Source organism: Nanorana parkeri, unplaced genomic scaffold, assembly GCF_000935625.1.
Source record: "Nanorana parkeri isolate BGI_ZX_2015 unplaced genomic scaffold, ASM93562v1 scaffold1428, whole genome shotgun sequence".
NCBI lineage: Eukaryota > Metazoa > Chordata > Amphibia > Anura > Dicroglossidae > Nanorana > Nanorana parkeri.
The window spans coordinates 386309-397603 of NW_017307696.1; the positions used below are offsets into that span (position 1 = coordinate 386309).

The 11295-nt window shown below is 41.5% G+C and overlaps 1 protein-coding gene across 2 annotated transcripts in view; it reads left to right on the forward strand.

Annotated features, from left to right (window-relative positions):
- LRRC32 (leucine rich repeat containing 32) overlaps nucleotides 1–2569 on the forward strand; it is a 45003-nt gene extending 42434 nt beyond the window's left edge. For both annotated transcript variants that reach the window (XM_018569940.1, XM_018569941.1), the window contains one exon: nucleotides 623–2569. In XM_018569940.1, the coding sequence (XP_018425442.1) occupies nucleotides 623–2518 (1896 nt within the window). In that variant the 3' untranslated portion in view covers nucleotides 2519–2569. The remainder of the gene's footprint in view (nucleotides 1–622) is intronic.
- The last annotated feature ends 8726 nt before the right edge of the window (nucleotides 2570–11295 follow it).

The following is an 11295-nucleotide window of genomic DNA, read 5'->3' on the forward strand; positions in this document are numbered from 1 at the left end:
TCTCTTTCCCGCACTTCTCTTTTCTATTCTCTAACTTCTGTCTATCCTCTTAATACCCTTTTTATACTGTTAAAGAGGTTTGCACCATTCGTCCACGGTACTAATCAAGTTATGGAGATGCTAGGTCTCTGGGTCTGTCCTGACCAAGCAGAATTCTGCTCATAGCCAACATTTGTTTTTGAGCTATCTCTGGGCATCAGACCCCTATAGGATGTTTTGATGTACCTAAGAGCCTATGTTTGTTATCTCAGGGTAACACTGCCGGACCACAGATATTGTGTGATTTTTTTAAGGTCTCCCAATGCCTTATTTCTCATGTTTTATATTCTGTGACGAATTGTTTGAATCTTGTGAAATATGCTAATAAAAAAAATGATTCAACCTTAAATTTGATAAATAGTTATTGTTGAATCAGGAGAACTTCAAATCAATTTGCTTTTCATCTGAATGACTAAGTTGATGTGTCTTATCAGAGGAGACGCGTGCAATTTCAGAATTTAGGCAATCAAGAATGTTGAGTTGTTCAGTTTTATAGTATTCGTGCATGAAAATGTTTAATGTCATGCTCATTCTATCATTATCGTGTTTTTTTTCATCTGCTCAATATTTCTGTTTCCACCAGACAAAGATGGTAGCATCATGTCAGAACAAGTATCTGCATCAGGTTCCAATGGAACTTCAACAAGGCATTCGGTCCCTCAACCTATCAAGGAACAACTTGAGGAACATCACCAAACACCCATTGTCCTTCTATTCCTTTCTGGAGATCCTGGACCTTAGCAGCAATGAAATAAGTTTCATTGAACCAGACACCTTCACGAACATGGTCTACTTGAAGGAGATCAATCTTTCTGACAACAATTTGGACAAGTTTGTCGACTTTAAGTCACCAGGAATTGGACTTTTACCAAACGTGCAAATGCTGGACCTGTCAAGAAACAGCTTGTACAAACACATGACAGGATTTTTTTTACAAAATGCCCCCCACCTTCGCTATCTTTCATTAGCAGGTAACAGCATCATGGTGATTTCCCTAGAAACCTTTTCAGGAACCCCTCTTTTGTCGGAGGTAGACATTCGTAATAATATTATAATGGACATTGAGGAGGGCTCTTTTGACCACCTTTTGCATCTCAGGAAAATTAATCTGGTCATGAACTCCATCACTTGCATATCCAGATATAACCTTCGTCAGCTTGAAAGCCTCAACCTCAGCAAAAATAGCATTGAGACATTCCATACATCGGATTCAGATGAAGAATACCATCTCAAACACGTTGACCTAAGTGACAACAAACTTGTACATTTTCCTATTTTGCCAACTGTTAACAATCTCATTACCTTAAATTTATCCATGAATCTTATAAGTTTTGATGAAAACGCATCTCATGATGAACTTGCTTGGTTGGAAGAAGAAGAAGAATCAAGAAACACTACTATGGTTAATCTGCTCACGCTTACCCATTTAGACTTAAGTTACAATAATATAAAATATATACCAGAAGATTTCTTTAGCACTATGCCGATGCTAAAATTCTTAAACCTGAGCCAGAACTGCATTGAAAACTTTACATTTGGGCATGTAGTTATCTTGAACTTTTTGGAAGAACTTGATTTGAGTGGCAACTCCATACAGAATATGTCACTTGGGGCAAGCTCTCTACCTAATTTAAAAATACTTCTCTTACAAAATAACCAACTGCACTTTCTTGAATCTAGAACATTCCAAGGAATACCCAGCATTGTCTATATCAATCTTCAAAGCAATAATGTTGAATTGTGTGGCCTGAGCAAGGAAATGTCCACACAAAATATAAAAAGGGAAAGTTGCATATCATTTCTCAACATTTCATCCCTGCGACATTTAAACCTCAGAGAAAACATGTTAGAAGTAATTCCTGAACGTGCATTTTATGGCACCTCCTTGACTTTTCTAGATGTCTCCAGGAACCTTGGTCTTGCTATAGGAAAAAACGCTTTGAAGGGGTTGGAGAGTTCACTAGAAGTTCTCCATTTAGAAGACAATGCTATTTTCCAGTTGAATATCGATCTTCCGCTTCTAGTCCAATTAAAATATCTGAACTTGTCAGGAAACCGTTTGACATGGTTGCCTACGTGGAACAGAAACTGTCAATTAGCAACGCTTGATCTGAGCAACAACAGCTTCAGTAATCTGAAGGACAGCAATATCCCGGTGTTGGAGAACACATTAAGAACTCTTTCTTTGACTGGGAATCCACTAAGCTGCTGTGAAAACAGTTGGATCATCCACATGGTCAGACGAAACACAGTAACTATTACAGCTCTTGATGCCACAACGTGCCACAAGTCCAATGGACAGAAGGAGGAGATAATGCAAGGACAGAACAGTTTAGAAAACTGCAAAAAGGACGATGTAAAAAACATGAATACAGTCATAATCTTAACTGTGGTGTTGGTTTCATTGGTGACTGTTGTCGGCATCGGATCCGTGGCTTGTTACTGTAGGCAAAAACTTAATCAGCAATTTAAGGCTTAGCATGAAGGATTTTTTGTTTTTGCCCGTTCCTCACTCTTTTGGGCTTATCACATGTATAAGAAAGTGAACCAACGGGATTCAATGAACATTCCTCGGCCTAAACAGTTTTAAAATGAACAGATCACTCATTCATTTACACCTGTATACACAAGAACAAACAATGTTAAATTTAATTTTCATCAATGTTGGTGAGACTATTCGTGATGAGGCAAGCAATGGAATTCTTGGATGCCTTTTACTTTATTTTGTACTTCCTATGGCAGGTTACAATATAAAGGAAACATTTTTTGAAGAAACAAAAAAGATTACAATTATTTTCTTAAAATACAGTTTTGGACTAAAGGCTATTATTGTATGTATGTTGAAGCTTTACAAAACATTGATTGGTAAGGGCTGATTCAAGTACATTTAGACCTTTCTAAGATCTATAAAAAATATATATTGCAGTTTCTGAGTAAAAAGTGTAATTGAATTTCAAATATCTAAGGTGGCTTTCCTCATAAAATTGTAGAAAAAATATTCTCTCAGTTTGCTGGAACCTATTAATGCTGCCTTACATGCAACTAAGATCCTAAAGTTAAACAAAAGATAATCATACTTTACCTCTAGCTGTTGTAATGCATTCCTTTGACATACACCACAAAGTGTAACTGTATCCAAAACTGATCAGTTTTGGCGGGGCAGTGGTGTGTTGATATGCTGATTTTCTCTCAGCTCTCAGTGACTTAACTGGCACAAACTACCCATAATACCTTGTGTTTCCACTCCCCACAATTTGTTCTGGAAATGTCAATACAGTGGGATGCCACCATTTGTTTCTGTGCTGGCCACAGCAGTTGGCCAGGGTTAGGATTTCTGGTGGAAATCTATTGAACCCGAGTTTCTGAGATATAACTGTAGCCAAAAAGTCAACTTGGCAACAACCCCGCTCACTTGAAATTCTGATTTCTCTCAGTGACTTAACTGGCACAAACTACCCATACTAGCTTGTGTTTCCACTCCCCACAATTTGTTCTGGAATATTCAATCCAGTGGGATGCCATCATTTGTTTCTGTGCTGGCCACAGCAGTTGGCCAGGGTTGGGATTTCTGGTGGAAAAGTCAACTTGGCAACAACCCCACACACTTGAAATATACATTTTTGACAGGGATGACTTTTAAAGGACCACTAAGCTTAAAGTAGATGTGAACTCAACCCCTGCAATCTCATATGAGCTTTGACATAATATAACTTTAGTTCAACTTCTGAATTCTACTATGGTTCTGGAATACCTGATTCCTGCCATAAAGGTGCTTATTCAGGCACTTCCTGGGATGAGAATATTTTTTCCCCGTCTCTCTAATGCGTCTGTGTTGTCACCCTGTTGCATACTCCTCCAGCGGAGACTATGAGGGATTGTTCACATCACAGTATGCGTTTACTTCATATAACCCATGTATGCATTGATGTGATCTGACCTGAAACCATAGGACATAAGGAAAACGGATGTGAACTTGACCCCTAAAATCTCATATGAGCGTTGACACATAAATATAACTCCAGTCTTTTGAATTCTGGTATGGTTCTGGATTACCTGGTTCCTGCCACGAAGGTCCTTATTCAGGCATTTCCTGTTATAGGATGACAATACTTTTTCCCTGTCTCTCAAATGTTTCTGTGTTGTCACCCTGTTGCATACTCCTCCAGTGGAGACTATAAGGGCTTGTTCACACCACAGCACTCGTGTGGTACTGAATATAATGAATGGGCATGCATTGATGTGATCTGAAGCCATAGGACATAAGGCAAACTGCCCTTTTCTTGTGTTGGGACTGCCCAACACTGCTGGTGTGAATGAGCCCTAAATTACATTTCCAACTCCCATTGTGCAAGCATGATCCACTGTTATACCAGGAAGCCAGTAGAGAGCAAAACCATACTCCCGCTGCTCGAACAAAGGGATGTAGACAGGACACTTTTGAAAGAGGCTGCAGGAGATCTACAGCACTGAGATGCAGCCAAAAAATAAAAAATAAGAACAGTATTTTCTGAAAGATAAAACACAGGACAATTGATTCTGATACATATTACTCAGCAAACTAAAAGTCGTCCAATTAGGGGTAACAAAACATGAAAGTAGATTTATGTACAGGTATCCATAACTTCAAAGGAAATTAGTTATGTGATATTTATTTGCAACTTTGTGCTGATCTATGAAGTATGTTGTGTTCTATTCTGGCTCAGATAGAATTACTCAACTCAAGTTATCTTTATATTTGGGAAGTACTGTTCCTCGCTACACCAACTTCATCTCAATACCAGAGATACATAGTGAGAATGTATGGGGAGATGGCAGGGTTGGTGCAAACTCCAAGCCCTATCTTCTGAGCATAGCTGGGTTAAGAGGTATCACAAACTACGCAAATGATCATTTAGGAAGACATAAGTATACTGTACATGGGTTTTCATTGTGGCGCCTACTTTAAAACAAAACTATAAGGTGGACTAATTAAATTGTTTGACGGGCTCTTTTTAAAGGGCCACCCAAATTTGATACTTCAGTTTTGGGAAGATGTCGACAATATAAACTACCTGCAGTATCTTCTATCTCTATGTCGGAGAGATCTCAGAGCCAAGGTTCCCAGTTCCTGCCACACGAAGATGGGTAGGAACACCCAAAATCCGCAGATGGACAGGAAATAGGCCTGAGAATTATGGCGCCGAGATCTTTCTCTGTTGGAGTGTCCCAAACATATGAGAAGCCATCAGAAGACTCGGGCCACCAGACTCAACATATATCTAAAATGTTACTTTTGGTTGGACTGACCCTTTAGCGACATCCCTTTAGCGGACAGGTAAAATGAATGTATATGTCTATAATATAAATTGCCACAGCTGTCTTAATAGCCTTCTTCTGACACGGGGGAAGCAATGTGCAATTAATGGGAATGTGATCATGTCAAGATATTTATTTTTTCAATGGAATAAAAATCAACATTATTTTATGCAATAAAACACAAATGATTCAGGGAATGAGGTGTGATTTCTAGAGTTTTATTTCACAATTTGAAGACGGCAGGGCCGATAAAAAAGCATATTGCTTCAAAAGGGCAAAACAGTGTACGAGTTCTAATTGTAATGTTTGCTTGAAAGTAATTCTCGACACGCCTTTTACATTTTTTCTTTTATTCTTTTCCATATTTTTATTATTGTATCTCATTAAAAGAGTGCTCCTTCCAATGGTTACCTATATTTTGAGGAATGCACTTGGCATCACTGCTCTATGACTGTTGAGACAAGTTCAATTAACCTTATAGGGCAGGGGTGATGAACCTGTTTCACCTTAAGTGTCATGTTCACAAGCATTAGAAAACAGGCATGGCAGTGAAAAATTGTGTGTTGTAATCTTAATAAGTTTAACTTGCCATTAGCAGTACAACTATGAGTGCAAAAATTGAGTACAACACAAAATGTGTTCTGCCCCAATGCATGCACTTCAAACCTTAGATCGACCGCAATGTATGCACTTCAGACCTCAGGTCAGCCTGAGTGTATGCACTTCAGCCCTCAGATCAGTCTCAATGTATGCACATCAGGCCTCAGATCAACCCCATTGCATGCAGTTCAGACCTCAGATCTGCCCCAATGCAACAACCTGCAGAACCCAGATCAGCCCCAATGCATAAACTTCAGACCTCAAATCAGTCCCATTGCATGATCTTCAGACCTCAGATCAACCCTAATGAATGCACTTCAGACCTCAGATCGACCCCTATGTATGCACTTTAGACCTCAGATCGACCACTATGTATGCACTTTAGACCTTAGATCAACCCCATTGCATGCACTTCAGATCAGCTCCAATGCATACACTTCAGACCTCAGATCATCCCCAAAGCAACAACCTGTAGACTCCAGATCAGCCCCAATGCATGCACTTTAGACCTCAAATCAGCCCCAATGCATGCACTTCAGACCTCAAATCAGCCCCAATGCATAAACTTCAGACCTCAAATCAGTCCAATTGCATGATCTTCAGACCTCAGATCAACCCTAATGAATGCACTTCAGACCTCAGATCGACCCCTATGTATGCACTTTAGACCTCAGATCAACCCCATTGCATGCACTTCAGATCCGCTCCAATGCATACACTTCAGACCTCAGATCAGCCCTAAATCAACAACCTGTAGACTCCAGATCAGCCCCAATGCATGCACTTTAGACCTCAAATCAGCCCCAATGCATGCACTTTAGACCTCAAATAGGCCCCAATGCATGCATTTCAGACCTCAAATCAGCCCCAATGCATACACTTCAGACCAGCCCCAAACCCTGTACCTTTAGGAATGCTGGGTACTATTGTAGACTTGTGGGCTTTTTCCACAGCTTAGTATGCTATCAATTAAAGCCAATGTCACCAGTTGCCAAAGAAAACAGTATTGTATGCCCGCTCAGGCGTGGCGAGCTGTGGGTTGCTAGAACCAGGGCATTTAGGGCCATTTCCCAACTATGCATATGCAGTGACATTCTTTTTGGAAGAACATTGCGGCACACATTTATGTAGGTTTTTGTACATGTTACACAAAGTAAGGGAGAAACATTGAGAATGGAGATTTTTCATGGTGCATGTGATAAAAATGCACGTAAATGCATAATACATACAGTACATAAATGTATTATTCATTTTAATTGGCCTGATTAAAGTGTATATATAGCCAAATCTGTTATGTATAGAGTATGGAAGGATTAGAACCCTTATTGGGTTTTCTTTGCTGTCTGTGAGCTTGCTATGGAAATTGACCATTGTCACCTAGACAGAGACTGAAGGGAAATCTAAAATGTTACAACTATCACCAGAACAAGTGGGGAAACCTGTGTCAGTAACAGTTGTCCAAGAGGGAAATTCCCCTCGCTTTGGAGAAATTGCCTGTTATTTTCTGCTCTACAGCACACCTGATTGGCTCTTCTTGCTGCTTTTCCCTCCTACCCTTTGAGCTCTGCAGTACAGTAGACTGCAAAAGCTGATGCCAACCAAATTCACGTATTTGCACTGCTTGCTTTAATAAATTCTAAAATATAATAATAAATGCTGACCTGCAAAAATGTGCACCTTGTATATCTGCCTGAAGTTCAGCTTTAACTTAGAGACATCAAAGTTACCACCGAGATTAGAGCAGAAACTCTGGATTTATACGTTTTCTGATACAGAACAGAACACATTTTCTGCATTCTCGAAGCATGTGTTTAAAAAAAAAAGCTTTGTACTAAACAGAGGTAGATGCATTCTTGAGTCTAAGGGAACGTGTTTGTAGTTTGACACCAAATCATTTATTCTTCTTCTCAATCAATGGAGCCAGAGAACAATAAACAGTTCACCATGAAGGACCTGTCTTTTCTTACCCACCATCACTGCAGAAACTCTACTGCTGGATTTTCCTTGTGACCAGAGAAACCTACTTGGCTTCAACAGAGTTCTACCATTCCCCCGCCATTATACAAAACAATGAGCAACCAATAAAGGCCTTTTGTTGGTGAGTGGACTGAGGTTGTAGGAAAGCTGAAAGGCACTACTGAAGTTAAGGCATAATTTTAGCTGGTGCCCAATAACACAGAAGAAGATTTGAAGAGCAATCAAAGTATATATAGACACATTATAGTGCCTGTACTCCAGCAGTAAAATGCAAACTTGATAGATCCACTTTAAGGTTGGGATTCCATTGGCCCTGCCAGTGGTTTTGCAATCGGTCTTTTATCTTAAAGTGGAACTGAATCCCTTAACTACTGGGTAAGTGTTTTTCCCCATAGTTCTCTTAAGGGTCACGGAAGGACATATACTAGCATCATCCCGTAACCCAAAGCTCTGTATATCGCGAGCTACAGCTCGCGGTATCCTGAGACTGCCGCAGCCGGGATGGATCCTGCCAATACTGTCGAGATCCACCCAGCCGCGTGAATGACAACTGGCTCTGCCTATCTAGAGGCAGAGCCAGCTGTACCAGCCCCCTCCCGTTCCTCGAAGCAGAGGGGAGGGGGTTAATCCCTACAGGGAGCGGTGACTGACAGTACATGTACTGGAGGGTATTGCCATGTGCTCAGAATAGTCGGGACCAGCCATGGATTAGGGCTGGATGCTGACCAGCCACCCCCCGTCTAGGCCTGAGGCCTGGGGGTGGGCATAGGCTGGATTGTGGGAAGAGTTTTCCTAGGTCTCAACTATGGAGGAGGCCTGTGTTGTTTGCCAGAGGAGGGGAACCAGAGAAGCTGATGTTTGCTGGAGGTGCCTGGAACATAGAGGACCTCTGGAGAATGGCTGCTGTCTCTCGTGCTGAGGATCTGTACTAAGCTCCTGTTCATCTGTTACTCCAATTACCAAAATAACATGTTTGGTAGTTATATAGAACTTTTTCATAGCTATCTGTACATCCGACCAAAAGGATGGACAACTGAGGAGGAAAGAAGGACAGAGGGATTTGGTTCCAAATGAGGAATAGTTGGGAGGTATGCTGTTATGGGGTGATAATTATTTCCCAATTGTGCTCCTGGTTTGTAAATCTGTAACACACACATCTGGTGCAGACTACAAGCAACAATGCCAACACATATTACACAGGCATGGTTCATTTTCACTATTAGGAAGGCGGTCCAGAATGCTGGTGTACAACCAACAATGGAGCCAGTGCATGGAGACAGAAAGTGGCTGAAAGAGGCTGGAGGAGGTCAACAGCAAAGAGATGCAAAAATTGTGAATTTTTCAGTACTAGGCAAAGTAACAAGCCCACTTTACAGAAGGAACTATCATGAGCCAGTACTTTTCCTTCCTGCGCTCCCCTAGCCCCACAATCTACCATCAGCTGCTCTATAATTTATCTGTATACTTCTAGGTTTGGGGGAATATGAAACAGTAATCCTACCCCTACAACTCATTGATCAGTTCATTATTGTCCACTCACCAAGCCCTATTGGTGTCCCTTGGGGTTTGGGGTTAAAGCCTAGCCCTAAGTATTTTTCAACTATCAAGGCAAATCAAAATGTACATGAAAATTCCAGGCTACCTGGTAGCAGATGGGCTAGTAGGGCAGAGTGTAAGAAGTAAATACCCGTAACTCATGTACCAGTTACATTGCCTAGTAGGGGAACATTTACAGGTTTGCTTTAAATCCTTAACATTTGATTTTCATGACAGTGCAGCCAAAGTTGTCAAGCTAGCGAAAGTAAACCAGCCGCATTTATTTACTGTAAGGGAAATATCGCTTTCGAAGCAATTCTGTGAACCAGCCACCTTCCACCGGACCATCACAAACCTTCGCAGTTATGTACACAGTTTAATCCCTCTGATCCTTAACCAACCGAAAGTGTAAGAGAAACACAAACAAACCGTAAGACAGCTTGATGGGTTTCAGAGTTTTCCAGGGCACAGACGGGGCTATGTGCTGCAATCCAGAGGGGCTGACTTTTTTCTTGTGTATACAAATCTGACATGAAATGTGGAGAGAATTGACTGGAGAAATGCCAGCTTAGAATATTTCAGAAAATATATATACACTCCAGTCCTTTGTTTACATAGCTGTGCATTGCATAGGTTGCATTATGGATATTGTACAGCTTTAGAACTCTCTTTGTAGTAAAAGTGGTAGAGCTAGTCAAATGGACTGGTCCCGTAATGTTGAAGACGTTTCATAACTTTTCCAAGCTACTTCTTCAGTTTTGATGAATGTGAGGAAGATACCCCAGCATTTATATCCAGAGAGGTAATGCAGACATCTTAATCCAATCACCTTGGAAAGACAGATGTTAATTGTCTAAGCACAGGATGGGACGTGTGAAAGGTGTGGAACCACTGTGTTCTAGTTACACATTCCCACCCATGGTGTCAGGACATCTGTATAGGTGTTAAACCTTTGATTTACATGGCTGAAGGTGGGAATTGTTGCCAAGAGAGACGTGAAAACATTTACACACCTCTATCATGGCGTTTTAACAACAATTCACACCTTAAACCATGTAAATCGAAGGTTTAACACCAAGAATGGGATTATGCAACATGGTGGCTCCCCAACTTTCACACCTCCCAGCCTGTACTAATCAACATCTGCTTTTCCACAGTAATTGGATTAAGGTGTACAGTATGTATTACCTGTGTGGGTATAAATCGTGGGGTATCTTCCTGATGGTCATTGTGATGATTTCCCTCGGGGCCGGGCCTCCCCGCTCCTGCTGGCCTGTGTGGTCGCTGCTCCGCGTTCCACTGTGGAACGCAGACGCTGATCGACTTCCGGGTTGTGACGAGCGGCCTGCGTTCCACGCTGGAACGCGGAAGTCACATGTTCCGGCCGGCGTCTCCTCCCACCTCCTGGGGCTATTTAAAGCCCCAGCTCTGTCAGCATGGCGTTCAACAATTGCCTCTGAACGCCTGCTGACATATTGAACCCTGAAGACAAAAACAGAGTCTCCTCACTCTCTAAGGATCATCCTCCGGTGGGACCCACACCCTGCACCTTCGCTGCTCTGCCGACCTTCAAACAGCAAGTATAGCTCCGCTGGGAGCCTGTTACGAACTGTCAGCTACTTTGAGGAATTCACTGCTGTGCTACTGCTGTTACTGATACCATTGTGGGGAGAGTCTACAGTTGTAAGTTCAGGAGGTCTGCCTAAAACACATTGCTTTACCTAGAAGATTACCTACCGTTTAACCCGATACTACACCGTTGCCTGGGCTATGAGGGAATAGCCCATCTATTATTACACGTTTACCATTGGCTGTGATGCAAGAGTCTCAAACTCCCCCTTGAGACTG